At 44.5% G+C, this 16,072-nt stretch overlaps 1 protein-coding gene across 3 annotated transcripts in view; it reads right to left on the bottom strand.

Moving 5' to 3' along the window:
- LOC131259261 (complexin) overlaps positions 1–16,072 on the bottom strand; it is a 150,684-nt gene that overhangs the window by 86,895 nt on the left and 47,717 nt on the right. For all 3 annotated transcript variants that reach the window (XM_058260711.1, XM_058260710.1, XM_058260713.1), the window contains exon 2: positions 5,568–5,863. In XM_058260711.1, coding sequence (XP_058116694.1) covers positions 5,568–5,622 — 55 coding nt within the window. In that variant the 5' untranslated portion in view covers positions 5,623–5,863. The remainder of the gene's footprint in view (positions 1–5,567; positions 5,864–16,072) is intronic.

The following is a 16,072-nucleotide window of genomic DNA, read 5'->3' as shown; positions in this document are numbered from 1 at the left end:
CTAGAAGATCCTTCCCTTTCTCCATCGGTGATAGCAAGAAACGCTTGTCGAAAACGAACGGTACAGCGTATCTTGGAAAAATGAAAAGGAGACAAAAAATTGCTTAAGGAACCCACGGGAAAATGAGAGAGAACGGTCCCCTTTGTCAAACATCTTTAAAAGCGCACTGAAAGCGCGGAAAAGAAAGCCTTTCCAAGTCCATTCTACTTAGCGCAAACCCGAGTGCCACCAGCATCTAGGTCAAGGAGGTGGAAAAAGATTTGTAGCCTGGACGAGAATCTATGTGTGCGAGTGTGGACGTGTGCAGCCGGGCTCTGGGGCAAGGAATGTGGAAATTTCAAAGTGGCGCAAAAGGAACGCTCTTCAGCCTGACATTCCCAGCGTTCGCGCCGGTTCCGCATTCCGCACGGAACGTGACTGTGAATGTTTGAAAACCTTTTTCGGGCCCAGGACCTGGAACACGATGCCATGGAGCGACACGGATGAAGATTAATAAACTAAGGCAGAGGAAACAATAGGTAGTTGCTCCCTGGCATGTGGAAAAAGGGACGCCAGGATTCCTGCAGCGTTGGGAAAACACTCTCGCGCGAACGACAAACTTTTATTTTCCCAATCCGGTTTACAACCGAGCGTGGTGTGTGTGTGTGTGTTTGTGTCTGAGCAGAATTTTACCACCGCACTAAAGGCCCCCGAGCTGGGAACGAGTGGATGTTCCTTGGAAATTAATGGTGCCGTGAAACAATGGGAACCGTGCATTTTCACCCGACAGCTTACAAATGCACATGCACGTGAAATATTTTCATTTCGAGCATTTTCGACATGAAAAGCCGCGATAGAATTATGGAACGTGAAAAGTATGAGTTTCGCAAACTGAGCGGGCAACTGAATGAATGCACTTTGGCTGTAATTCCATACCGATGCTTGTGTTGCTTGGTGTTGAATAGAAATGGGTTTTTTTTACAGTTGTAAAGACGATTAAAAGTATTTAATGAAGTTAGTTTACATACTACTAAAGCATACATGTAATTTGACTGGTAGTTTTTACTAACAATTGTGTTAACGCGGAAGTTTTATGAAACTGAATAGAATAATCAAGTAAACCATCAACCAACAGAAAGGAAAAGACCTCGCTTAAAAAAATCCTTTGTGGTCAATATTAGAAGATTCGTTTTCATGTCTTTTTTGCATCCTTTAATATCGTTCTTGCTTTAAAAACATCACCCAACCAACGAACCGTTTCCAATATTATGTTTACCATAGTATTACATTCCCTAGTCTTGATGCAGGAGCATCGGCCAGTTGTGCCATGATTGAAAATAAATATTTCCCGTTATGTACCAAACAAACCCCGCTAAGCCGCAGGGATCATTTTTGGGGTTCCGCTGATTCTTTCTCCCGTTCCGGGACGGTTGCACGACGATGATGGGGCTCTGTATAACTTGATGGCTAAATATTGACATTCGAACCGAAACCTGACATCGCGTCAGTATAACACGGGTCATTTTTTCCTGCTAGGGATAACAAAGTCAGAAGCGAATGAAAAAGAACAAAGGTTCTTTCAAACTAGCAATCATTGTTGGGCTTGTAAAGCATGTGTTTTGGCAAAAGACATGATCATTAAAATTGAGTATCCCATCAAATATTTAAACAATTGTTCTGCGGAAGCAAAATGTGTACATTTTGTTTCCAACTTTCGCAATTTTGTGTATTGATCAATAAAGATGTTCCATAGAATCCTGGCTTAAATTGAAATTAAATGAAACGACCTGGGAAAATACATTTTACAAACAAATGGTTTGCATACATCCAAAGCAAGCGAAAGGAATGACCAAATCGTGATTTAATTCGTTCTGTTCCTTCGTTTTGCGTTAGGGGGTTGCTACATTTGTGATAATGTAGCGATCCGATAGATCGAAGGAATGTTTCCCACAGCACGATTGAGCGGTTCCTAATGAAGTTTTCTTAGTCCGGTTCCAATCGGTCTGGAAGGGAGGACGAACGAAATGCGAAGGAAACAGTACTCCCGCGGGCAACACGATCCAATCGGAGTGTCGAGAGCATTTCGACCGGAAAATCGATGCATTTGGTGCATGAAACCGATCCGTGCTTTAAGGCGCGGGGAAAGACGTGGACGTGACTGAATTAAGATTTCTTTATGGTTTTCCCTTTATGTTTGCCTTTCATTGGCATTCTGTGGTGCACCGCGCTTCCATCTGATGGTTGAAGATTCGATTTGCGTTTAGCATCGTCTGGTACGTGCAAATGGGCATCGAGTTGCCAATAAAACAGATTTTCTATGAGTTCAACAATAAATGTGTGCAATTTACTTAAATTGATACTTTCTTTAAGAATGTTCACGTATTTGAAACTAATAATACATTCATTGTTTTTTCCCACTTTAAATGAAGCAGTGGCATTTTTATCGTTTATTTTACAACTTTAAAAAAAAACAAAACCCACAATGCATTACATTTCAACTCTCCACATGCACAAAACGAAAAAAATGCATGTTGAAATGTAGATGACTGTTTCTCTGGACAATTAAATGGATTAAATTACATGCACCAGTTTTTCACTGTCACGGAGCAGCTGGTTTCACCGAGCGTGTCATAGTGTCGACCGGAAAAATTGGAAATAACCTGCTCGCTAGCACACATGGACAGAAAGTGTGAATAACACGCGAAGCGTTCATTAGCGTTTAGTCACAAAGGAAAAACGTTGAAAAAAGGGTAAATAAAAATCTACCCCCCGAAAAGCGCCTGCAGTTGTACGCCGAATGCTGTACTCCCTGGCTGGCGATCGAATGGAAAAGGCTAACCAAAAAAACGTCGTACTTGAAAATTGAGCTCATCCCGATGCGGAGCACGACGCGAAGTGAATGCAAACAACTCATGAAAAAATTTCCTTTGTGAGCACAGCATCTGTCCCGGTCACTTCCTGCGCTCAGCTAAACTGTCCACACTTCGGACGCTTGCACTCTCGGTCCGGGTTTTGCGGCCCGAAAAAACAAACGCAAAACCCGTTCCCAATTTTCCGCTGAGTAGCATCCCACACTGGTAAAAAAGGGACGGTGGAAAACAAACGCGCACTTGCGATCGAGCGAAGAAATTTTCATGAATTTTACAAAACTTTATGATTTCCCACAGCGGCATTGAAAAATACATACGCACACACAAAAAGCATCGCCTAAAGTTTGCCGCTAAAAATAGGTGCCTTTTTTATCTGGGAAAATTCAGAGCTTTTTCATCGAGTACTACGAGCAAAAAAAGGAAATTTAACAGAACGAGAGAAAAATGTACGCCGCTACCCAACGGTGGGTCCCGGTGGTTTCGTGGGCGATATTTTTGGGCGGTAAAAAAAAAAGCAGAACTAAACTAATTCTAACATCAGCACCATTTCGCTGGGTGTGCAAATTGTGAAACATAAACAAAAAGTGCCGATCGGTGGGCGAAATATTCGCGCCCATTTGGTTTGCGTTTTCGATTGCTAAAAACTGAACAAGATCAGAAATAAAGAACAAAAACTGAACAGTTTGTGCGTTAAAATTAAGCGAAGTGTAAAAAATATGATGTAACAACGATTCTTCTTTGTTTGAACAATCCTATTTCATACCATAACCACATCGATTGTATTTCCTTTGGCGTTCTATATTTTACTTGATTGTGGTACCATATCTTTTTTTATACAGATTTTACCGAGTTCAAATAAACATTGAAAAAAGTTCCAGAAATGTTAGTTTTACATACACCGATTGCATTTCACTAACCATTGTTCAAAAATACTACTTCCCATACTCTTTCCCATGACTTGTCAGTCACACGACGCACTGTCAATTTGAATGGCATTAGAAGCGAAAAACTCGTTCCATTTTGCATTCCCATATTTTTAGAATAGGATAACTTTTTTTTCCCGACAGAAATCGGGAACAAACTTTTCCCCGTTGCAACGAGCCATTCTGTCAACGCGTGGTGAAAAGTCATCCACGTCATTCCGCTCCATTCCCGTTCGGGATGGGGTAGGAAAAGTTCCTCCATTCAGTCAACATCCTCCTAATCCCCGGCACAGTGAGAAGTGGCTCTATCTTCCCGGTTAATATTGAATTACGACACTATTGCAAAGAGGATTTGCTATTCTGCTGAAGCATTTTTCCGGTAAACCCCATTTTCGGTCGAATGCAGCTGCAAATGCTGCTCGGTGTGTTACATGCGAGGTGGACAGTTGCTCCAACCGTTTTCCATGCCACACAAACCAACGACCAGGGGCAACAGAGGGAGAGAAAAAAAGAGTATCCTAGCCCGCATAACAAAGTTGTGGAGAATAATGAATATGACATTGTGGCATTCCTTCTTCATTACTGCACGAGTGCATCGAGCAAAGGGAAAAGCGCTTCCCTATCGACCGGAAAGGAAAGTGGGTGGAAAAGTCGGACACGAGCACATTTCAATTCATGCCGTTGCCCTCGTACATGCATACAGCTATTGGAAGGCAGTTGGTCGAAGTACAGTTAGTGGATAAGTGCATTGTGCTCGATTGAATAGCGGTGGAAAATTACTTTTGCGAAACATGACATATGTCCCCGATTGCATAGAAGAACCTCTGCGGATGTTTCTTTGGATTGTTCAATGAAAAATGGCGCAGGAATGATGCTACTGGTCCGGCAACATAGTCTCATTGCATAATGTATACATTTTGAACATATATTTACCATCGCAACTGTATTCGAAAATCTCTTCGACTCAGGCAAGGAAGATATTGATTTCATGTCCCCAATTGGAATGTAATTTGACGCACCGGCTCGAAACATGAACCCAAACGTGAGCCAGTACTGTATGGCAATTAGTTCGCACAGTTTCTTTACCACCGTTCACTGCACGACATTCTGTTGCCAGCAGATGGCAAGGAAGTGGACGAATTTTTAATTGAAGAGTAATGGTTTTCACCCATCGAGCGGACGCACATTCGCCGTATTTTGCGTTGCTCCCTTTCACTGTATCCCCTCCGGTCTGGACTTGGGTATGTGGAGTATGCGGTTTGCGTCCTACCGTCCGCCAAATGGGACGTCGTGGTAACGGTAGCCCTGCAGGCGACAAAAAAGAAAACACACACCACTTACACTGAAAATGACTTAAAAACGCAGTGCAATCCCGCAACGACACACGAACCAAATCAAATATCCAACCGGAATCAGGCCAACTGGTGAGACGATAGCGAGGAAGCGGCGCGGAAGGATGCCAGGACCCCGAATTATGAATAATTTATGAGCCCATTATTTACGATGATTTATGCTGCACATATTGCTCTCAATGGGGAAAAATGAGAATCTAATGACAGGAGGCACAAGCGTATGTGTTGGTGCGTATTTTGCGGGCGGCTATGGAAAACGCAACGCCTCCTGTTCGCATTGCTTCCATCGGCGTCGAGTTGGAAAATGAAGCGACCCCACCGGAACCATTTAGCATCCACGAGACGCTTATAAACAATCGCAACGCGGGGATACACGAGTGGCGGCGTGGTGGCGGTACGTGTATTAACGGTGATTATTGATGCGATTATTATTTTCCACCTACCTTTAACGGCGTTCAGCTTATTGCCGACCATTTGCTTAGCGACGAACGCGGCCATTTTGCGTGCGGTTGGTTGCTTCCTTGGCTGGGAACCTTTCTGCTAGAAACGACGACCTGCTCGGTGGGCTCGGCACGAACCACTCGGTGTTTTTTTTTTTACAAAATGGAACTCGAACTTTCCAACTGACGAACGATCAATATCACTCACACTCGCGTTACACGCACGCTTCAGTGGCGGTGCTTTTCAGTTTTGTTCTCCTTTACAACGCTCTAAAACTGTACCTTGTTCTGAAAAACTTCTACAAAAAATGGCGAAAAACAATGGTGGTATTAGGGAAGAAAGATATTCACTCGTTCACTCCGTGTTCTACACACTAAGCACAGTCTGCTATGTTTTTCCGTCGCCTCCCTTTCTAAGATGAAGTTTCGGGTCATCGAAGTTTGAACAGTTTGACGATACACTGAAATAAACACCGGGTGCAACGGAAAAACACATCCAATTCTCGAGAGAGAACGACACGACAATATTCGGTAAGCCGTGGGTATTGTTTGTTCCCTTTTGCTTGTTTTGTCTTCTGTTCAACGACGATGAAAAGTTTATCTCGCCGCCTGAGCTTTCCTACGTGCTTTCCAACGGGGTGTACGGTTTCTCTTCGCTTCCCGATCGCAACTATCTCAAGGGCAGGAAAACACACGGCTTTAGGAACGGTTCGAAGGAGGAAAATTATAAAAACAAGAGTATGGTGAGGATTTAGGAAATTAAGAAAACGGCTCAAAAGAGACCGAAGAAAGTAAAGGACTCTCAACGCTAAGCAGCAGCAGGGCACGATCGAGGTACAAAAAAGGTAGACGAAAGAGTAATGCTATTTGGGCAAAAAAGCTGTCCGTTCTTTGTCTAGCTTTTGTTGGAAAAATGGACACTCGTTCTGAAGTGCCGCGTATTGTTTCGGCCGGGAACTTTTGCGCCCTCGAAATTCCTCCAAAAGCACTGCAACACAAAAAGCAAATCGGTGGATGAGATTTTCAGCTGCTTAGCTGCAGAACTGGTAGGCCCGGGTATGCGAGCTGATCATCAAAGAGCTGGGACGATGCGGCCATTTTTCTCGCCCACCCCACTTTGTTAGCATTTCGGGTGTTAAACTTCCGTGCGCGACGTTCGGTGCGCGTTCGGTGGCCAAAGTTTCCAGCATGAAGATCGGTGCATCCTCTTCACCGCCGCGTCGGCGTGGGGCCCGGCATTCTCGAAGTCAACTTTCCAGATCGCTTCTCGCGCTGCAAGGAGAAAAAGGAGAAACGAAAAGAGAGAGAGTAAAATAAATACTTTGTTAGTTGGTGGAGTTATTTTTGCAAACATTTTCTTTTCCCTTTGGTTTTTGCTGCCACCATGCAGCACGTGCTCGTGCCGGGGGCCTTTTCTTTTTAGTTGGCGAAAATTTTTCGGAAACATTCCGACAACGGATAATTTTTTGACGCAACCCTCGCTTAAGTGGTGGAGGGGGAGGAGGAGGTTTGTGCATTGTTATGGTATCATTTTTCAACAAATTTTCGCCCAAAACTCTGGCAGGCTTCCTTCAATACGCTGGCGCAGAGATAATAACTATACTTTGTCATGAAATCCGCATCGCGGAGCACGGCATTCTGCTGTTCATTTTGAAGTAAAAATATTATCTCCATTCAAACTATTTAACAGCATTGAATTTCAGTTTTATAGAGGCTTTGACATGAACGACATGATTTTTAACGAAAACTGTCCTTTCAATTTTCAAATTTTGTTCACTTCATCCATGAATGATTCATGATACACTCATTGTTACGTTTTCTAATTTGCTGAAAATATTACTTAGCATTTCTATACCATCACCATCGTTATTGCAGTATAATTCACGAAATACTCCTTTAAATTCCTTCACTATCGATTAGTTTCCGCAAAACGGTCTGCGGGATTGCCGTGACTTTGTGTTTGCCTCGCTCCTCTAGTGCTCCCGTTCACAGAACCTTGGCAAGCAAATTGAATTCCAAAGCAGCAGTGACTAAATATTTAACTGGTGCATGTCTGCTGCCCTACTTAGCTTGCCTCCGTTTTCCATGCGCCATTCCCAGCAGGCAAACGAGGCATCGCATGCTGCCCTGCTCTAGCCACCGGGCAAGATTTCCCAGTCGTAAAGAACCGGAACAGAAACAAGGACTCCGAAAATAGACCGAAGTGTCCCGGTTCTGGGCGGCTACCGGGGCGAGCTGGAAGGTAGCCAAAAGTCCTTGATTTTGCTTATGACCAGCACATTCCGCCCCTGTTTCTTTCGCCCCACACCTCGACCCAAACACCGGCCGTCCGATGTGTTGTGCACATTTTCTTACGGGTGTATGAAAAAGGGCTGAATCGATAAAAAGCATCCGGTACTGGCATAAGTGCGGCCATATATACAGAGAAGCATACCAACAAAAAAAATGAAAGACTGAGTGAAGAGATAAGCACAGCATCAGGGACACGGACGTGGCATGCAAAAACCCGGAATCGGAACACCAGCTAGCGGGAAAACCCCAAACTGTGTACGGGAAACCATTCCCGAGTAGCATCAGCCCGGACGAAATGATGATACAAATTGGCGAAATTTTTCAATCTCGAACATTTTCTCGCTTCCGGGTTATCCGAGAGTTCGCGCAGCTCTGCATGGTAATGGCAAATACAACATCCGATGGTGAGTACACAAACAGATCGCCCGGTCGCGGTCGGAAAGGAGACGCGGGCGTCGGAAAACTGATGATGTAATCAAATTCCGTTCCGTTCTGGTGGAAGTAAGTAAATTCTGACGCCACGTAAGGCGATCCCGGAGCGGAAATCTCGAGGAATCCGATGCAGCTTTGGCTGGCCATCTAGCCAGCGCGTCGAGGGCGAGTACGTAAATGAGCGTGGCAGAGGATGGCAAAAACAACTACCGTCGTTTGTAAAGGTTGATCGCGTAATATTAAAGTGCCATGAGGCGAGCAAATATCTGTCGGATGGATGAAAACGCTCATAACGTTTGGCGAGATCGCCTTTTAGCACGTAACGGTGAAGGGGAATGATTTTTAATTGCTCGTAACTCAAAACGTGCACTTTCGTGGCTTTTGAGCCGGTTTGTTTATTTGATTAACTTTCCAGCACTTTTATTTTGTTTCATTGTAGGTAAATTATTCTCATAGTTTTATATTACATAATTATATTTCACACAAAAAGAACTAATTTCCCTTTGTATGTAAAAGATCTAATAAATAACTAAACAAGTATAAGAGAAAAGAGAATTAAAGAAATTTGCTTATAAGATCGATTTAGTTGTTAATAACTGCTTCGGAATTGAGGCAATTTACACTTGGAGGACTATAATCGGACGTACCTCACAGGCATTGATTTCGCTTGTAAAATGTGTATGCTAATTACTTCAGCTGTCAAGTAAAAAGGCAAATAAATCTCGCTTGCGTTCTTACCAGTCACTCTATCCGTTTCTTGCTCCCTTTCAAGCACATTAATCGTGCGCCTAATCTGCTCGGTGACATTTGCAAAATTAATTAAAACGCCAGCAAACGTTTCCAATTTACACATGTCTCATCCGCCTCTTGCAAGAAAAAGTACACAAGCAGACACCAACAACTTCACGTTCGGCAACGTTACAATGTAGCCCACCGTGAGTCCTGCCTCCCAGTCGGCAAGAAAAAGGTCCCTCCGTCTGCACTACAGACACCCTAACGTGCCGAAGGAATGTTTATACGCAGTCATTTCTTCCCAGCCGTAAAGCCAGCCAAGTGCCCTTTTTTGGGCGATAGCTTTTTGGGTTCGGGGAAGGGGGAGGTAAATTACAACCCCACCCACATTGCCGTCCCGAGTGGGGCGAGCTAAAAAGTGTGCCGCCGGCTATCGGAGTCGAAGTTAACGAGCATCGGTGCCGGGGCGAGGATGAACGATCTTGGTGAGTGTGAAATAATTGTTATTGCAATCGTTAGGAAGCTTTTCGGATTGGAGCGTGGAGCGGGAGAGATGAAGCAATTTTCCTGCTTCCCATATGGCCGTTTTTGGGAAAGGTTAAATGAGGGGGAAAAAAGGGCCCAGAGAGAACTTGGAAAAGTAATTAACTATGCTCGAGCGGGGAGGAAAAAAGCAACCACCCATCAATAAGCATGTGTGCAAAGCCGGTTTTATTGCGTTTGAATCGACCGTTGCGGTTTGAATAGTTGGCGGGAGAGAGTAGTTTGCAAAAATTAAAGTGCAAAACCATTAAACAGCAATTGGCCTCCTTTGATCTATCCTTATTACGCATCTTTATCCGAACCGTTCCGACTTTGATCCGCCCTCGCCAAGGTTTATTGATTTTTTGGGTTGGTTGCACAAAATCGGGTTGGTTGCGAACCGTGAAGCTAGTGAAGCGGGTCAGTCAAAAAAGAAAATGGATCCGAGCGTATCCGGGATCCAGCACGGCATCAGGGTCGAGTCCCACACACAGACAAACGATGGGGCTACCGGGAAAAATGGTTATAATTTTCGAACCATTTTCCAGCGGGTTGTTCGCAATGTTGCTTGGTGGTTTATTCCGCTTTTTTGTTGTCCCTTCCACGTCTTGACCAAATGAACGCTGAATGCGGGCAGGTTCCGTTTCGCGCGGGATCAAATAAAAAGTGACATCGTTGGTCACCTTTTTTCCACCACTCAGCGACCCGGGACTGTTGGATCCAGGGGAACAAAAACCACCACGGGGAAAAGCTTTTCAGATTTTAATTTGATTTTCTCGCCCATTTATACCGCTCGGACCGTGGACCGGTGGTCGTGTCTTTTCCCCTACTGTCCGTGTTTTGCCCTGGATTCCCGAGGGGTTTGGTGGAGCGAACTGGACTTCCACTCTCATTAGCGGCGAACAGTGCTAGATTTTGGGTAAAATGATGCGAAAAAAGGGCCCAAAAGCAGGGCGAAACAAAACATACAAGACGCGTCTGGTACGAACAAGGATCCAGTAAAGTCCAAAGTGGTAAGAAACTCGCAAAAAAAATCGTTGCAATAATTAAGGACCGAACGGGGGGAAGCAATGAAAAACTCTTTATTGTGAATCAATTGGTTGCTGCTCGTTCCCCTGCTCATTTGGGAGCGATGAAAGGAACGTTATTTTTCCTCGAACGTTTAATTAAGAAAACGATTCTGGGGAAGGGTTTTCCAAATTACTTTCAAACTGGGACAACGAATTTCTTTTTAATGTTTTGTGGATACCTTCTACGCCGGAGGTTTTAGTTTGAAAGATTTCTTTTCAATCCTTTCTTCCGATGCTAAAGGAAAAACTCCGCATCCTCAATCTCGGGCACAAGGGCACCATCCATCAACACACTCACGGACCGAACGACCGAACTCTGTGCAGTAAAATTAATCGCTTCATTCCATGAGTTTTTCGGGGGCGCTTTGTTGTATGGCAACGAATTTTATGGCCCCCCAGCCCTTTTCTCCATCCAGATATCGTGCAAGACGTGATTGAGTTACCCCAAACCCACGAAAACCCCCGAAAACTCCGGACCGGAAATAGTTTCCTTACCTAGAATTGGCTTCACCTGGCCAGGAATCTTCGTGCCTTCCATCCGATAGCGTCGTAGTAACGGCAACGGATAACCTTCCACCAATCTCCACCATTCCGGGCAAGCGAGAAAGTGGAGAAAGTTTTCTTCTGATTCGAATTAAGATATAGCTCCCCATCGTTCCAGGTACGCTGGTCATGGTTTGAAATAGTTTCAACTTGCGGCCACGTGCGGCAATCGGATGGCGGTAATTACGTTGTAAGATTTATGCGATTTGTTGGATAATTTATGAAGAGAGTCGGACGGATTTACTGGGAGCTACAATTAACGACTGAATTTGTGGCGCGGCTTACGCTGGGACCGGTGTGAGTTTACTTCAAGGTTCTACTAAGAATAGAAAACCGTTCCAAACAACAACAAACATGCTGCTGAAGGACGACTCCAATCGGGTTCCCCATGTTTCTAGGTTAGCGGGTGGGAGAATAGTTTTTCCAAAGTTTTATATGGACGAACCAAGAAAAAAAGAATAACCCGTTTCGCACACCGTTCAACAAAGGCCGTAAGTAACACTACTTAAGTATTCCTCCCGTGTCCTACAACAGCTCGTTTCCCGAATCAAACAAGAAAATCCTATCCGCTGAACAAGCGGGGAAGTGTGAATCCCATTTCCATTTTCCAAACGCGCGCTGCAGCTCCTTTCCCATCGGTACATTTGTTTACAAATTCGATCCGGAAAACTTTTAACCAGTCAAATGATCAAGCTTCGGGATTCCCTCCCGGGACTCCGAGGGAAACGAATACCGGAAACCTATGCATCCAAAAACCATTCCCGACAAGTACCGGTGGCATGCGAGACCCTATCCCGTTTTACGGGTTTTCCAACCTTTTTCCATGAGTTTTTTTTTCGTTTGAGCCCACCATTCACGTGTTACATCCTAGAACCCGCATGACCTCACTCGCAAGAGGGTTGGTTGGAAGAGAACTTTTAAAATCTGAATTTCAAATTAAACCCTACCGCTCGAACTTTCCCTCGACGTTGCACGTCAATTTGTAAGATAAGAACGAACAAGATAACACAAAAGAAAACGAGTAGCGTGCATCCATTTTTTCATCCTCCCAGGGTGATCCGACCAAGTGGACGATCGGGCGGGGTCTCGGAATGAAAACTGCAAAAACTTCCGCCCCACCGACGAGTGCTGGTTGTCATTCGGATGCTTAACTTCTTATCACTTCGGTTAACTTTTCACCCATTTTCCCACAACCAGTGGACGTTCGCCATTTTGTGCGTCAAATGTATGCGGCAGCGTGTGGTGGGGATGATTTTCATTCCGTTTGAAATTTCCACCACAGCGCCGAACGCCCCTACATTCTCCCCTACTCCATCCGGGGGAATGAAAAATTTACTCCATTTACAGATTATTCGATTATCGCATTACTGGCACTATTGCCTTCTGGTGCCGCGGAAAAAAGAGAATGTTGTTTCACTCTTTTCATTACTTATTGTTTTTAATTTAGGGCTTCAATTGACCTCATTCAGTAACAGGCAATATTCAGGCATCCACTTCACAAACACACGCGTGCGCGCGCTCTCAAACGGGCAATAAAACGAACCAACCTGTCAGCAGAATGCATTCGGCAGCGTGAGGAAAATTTATGCATACAAATTGCGTTTTTGTAATTGCATTCCTGCGTGACGCGCAGCCAATTTGTCCGTGCGCTGTTGTGTTTTCAATTCACATTTCCACGAACGACAAGTTTTCACCGGCTCGTGCAGTGGAAGCATTTCGATTTCCATCCCGCCACTACCGCGGTTCGCCCTTTTTCTGCTGATTAATCAAATTGGAACCGCAGCTAACGAACTGTTTGTGGCTTTCATCTCCCCAGGTGGCAAACCGGGGATGTTAGCTCGCTTTCGCGCTGTCCCAATTCGCCCACCGCCGAAAGAGAATACCTTGTTTTTCTTTTCAGTGTTGTCCTTATATATTTTTACAACCTCCAAAATCCAACTCACCGAGAATGCGGTGGGCCCGAGTTTGTCACAAGTATTGGGAATGTAATCAATCAACTTGAGCTCGTTGCGATGCCTTCCGACTCGGAGCTCGTACGCAGTCGACCGAATCCAAGGTGGTGTGGAGGTATGGCTTAGGAAAAAAGCTAAACTCACCCGACACGGCCTGCGCTTGGTGCATCGAGTATCCATTAGTCTTTCGCACTGACAGGTCTTGTCATATCGCAACGCACCGCACGCCACGTCAACTGTCATCTGTCAGCGAAAACTAACGCAGCGTTGATAAAGCGCTAAACCGAAAAATGGCGAACAAAAAGCAAGAACATTTGCAGCACACCGCAATGCATCTATTTTCACGGGGGAGAAGGCCTTTTTTTCCAACTCTACATGCATTTTTTGAACCCTCCCGATAGAGCGTCCTATAAAGAAGAGTAGATGCAGGAAAACAAAATTTTCGCAAGCAGTTTTTGCAATGAAAATAAAAATGTTCTTTAACGGTAGAAGATTCCTTTTAGTTCGCTGCAGCTCTTTAAACAAAAAAAAACCACCACATCAAATATTTTTATTTAACATTCCCCTTGACACCTTCCACCCTCAGGATCTTGCGGGAAAGTTATCCCTGCAAACCGGCGTGACTAAAAGTGAACGAAACAACCAAACAGCTGAAACACTGGCGATAAATAAACGCGTCAAAACTCAAACCTATCCTTCAGCGCTCGGTTTGTGGCTGAGGGCTTGCCCGTTTTTTACTCCTCGGACGGGGATGATGCTCAAACGGTTATTCTAGTTTTCCATCCCATGTCGCTTCATCCCGGAAACGGTGTAAACCGAGTAAGGACTGCACCGCAAACGTAAGGCAACGATGCCCAAAAAGTTGTCCGGCACACGGGCGAACCGAAACGGAACGACTTTACGGTAACCATTTCTGCCGACTAACTCCCGGTGCCGAAGGCCACCGTGAAGCCAGCGTTTTCCAGCAGAAAACACGTCGCACAGCGGTGACGATCAACGGCGTTTATGCTGGCCGCTTCCGGGACACGTGGTTCGTGTCTGCACTGTGCGCGGTTGTGCTCGAAAAACTTTCCAAATCTTTGTCCACTGCAACGATGAGGAGCTAAAAGGCAACAACCAACATGGTAGGGTGGAACAAAATAAAAGACAACCTTGTGCAAACAGTGAAAAACCCAGATAACATCCCTCTGCCAACTAAACACTCCGTTACACCGTCAACCGTCCCCCTCAGGCAGGGCATCGCAATTGTGGTAGAACAATAATATTCCCGTCGGACAAACTAACACATTTGGAACATCAGACAGGTGGACAGGTGGTAAAGACAACTGTTTGTGTTGTGCAGCATTGCGCTACAACCAACCGGTTTTTCCTCCGATGGAAATGTACACAATTTGCATCGCGGCAAATCTGGGACGTACGGAATAGCGCTAATAAAATATTTGCTATACATAACGTTGGACATGAAAATCAGGGTGGGAAACGGGTAAAAGTGAATGTGTTATTAGCACCGGATGAGTTTAACAAATTTGCTAATGTTTTCCGTGCCTTGGAGGAATACATATTTCATCGCTTGCAGCGGTTTTATTGTTTTGAAATAATTAACTAGAATCAAATGTATCGTCATAGAAACACTAATCCCTGTTGTAGATCTTTTTTATCTATTATCTAAATCAACCTCACAACTGTATCATTTAACCAGTGGAGCATGTAGAAAAAAACGCCAGAATATGCGGCCTTAACTTCAAAGAAGTGGCACGATTCGTTAATGATTTCGATGATGAAGCATTTGGAGGGTGATTTCCTTCCCCTCGCGAGAAATGCGTCAAACGCGTCGAATCACAACCGCTGACGGAGCAAAATAAATAACGCTAATGCCTTGCAGTGCGAGGGCCGAAAAAAGGCATGCCACTGCTGTATCATATCTCATCGTGCATTGGTAGAGGCTTTAGAACAGACACAAATTAATCAAAAGTTTAATTTCTGTCTGGCCTGGACCCTTTTGCCTAACGAATTCACACGAAAATGGGTTCCGCTTCTTGCGCTTGCTTGGTGACCTTCACTGCATGGCTGCGTTTAGTCTGGTTGCTAAACGGTTTGAATGTTTCGCGCTAGTTAGATAAAAACTTGACAAGTGATTCAAACCTTCATGTTGGAGTGTTACGTACAAAATAAATAATTACATACAGTTTTTCAACCGTTCCGGTTTTCAGATAAAAATATTCAAACAAAAATGTTATCATGATCCCAACTTGGTCATGAAATCCCAAAAACTTTGCAGCACAAAAACACTTCGGGAACTTTTCCTTGTCTGTGGAAGAATTTCAATTTACATTCGTTTCATTTTTCTGCATCAAGCGACTGACATTTCGCTCGTATCAACGTCCGTATCAATTTTCTTCTGTGCCCTGGTTTTTTTCGCTCTTTCATCTAACTTACATTACTGTAAATCTTTTTGTTTGCGAGCGTGTCCCTGTCGCTGGGCTTTTCTTTTCCACTTAAAAGTTGACGGCCTTCTTCAAACCCCGGGCTCGCTACTTTCCCATGCTTTCTCTACAAAACGATGAAAAATGAAAAACCGAAACGCTGCAAGCTGTTCGATTGAATTGGAAACTGTTTGAAGTTTGACTGTCAGCTAAGATAAATCTTGTTTCTTCAACTATTTTCCCACGATTGCGCCCCTCCCAACTTCCACTCGCTTTTTTACACAAACACACATACACACACACACACATACACACACGCAGCAAGTCGTGACTGCAGGGAAAAAGAAGCACTGGTTTTTATTTTCTTCACCGCCGTCATCGCTCTGTTCTTTTTTTTTTCTTGTGTGCTTCCCGGAGGAATTAAAAGTTGGTCCTTGCCGGGCTGCGCCGGGCGTGCAATGAAACTGTCGCACGAGCAGAACGATGGAGCACATTTATTGAAGCAGCCAGCGTCTTACATACCCACTTCCGGCCGGAGATGA

This window comes from Anopheles coustani, chromosome 3 (assembly GCF_943734705.1).
Source record: "Anopheles coustani chromosome 3, idAnoCousDA_361_x.2, whole genome shotgun sequence".
Lineage (NCBI taxonomy): Eukaryota > Metazoa > Arthropoda > Insecta > Diptera > Culicidae > Anopheles > Anopheles coustani.
This window is presented reverse-complemented; position numbering and strand designations above follow the sequence as displayed.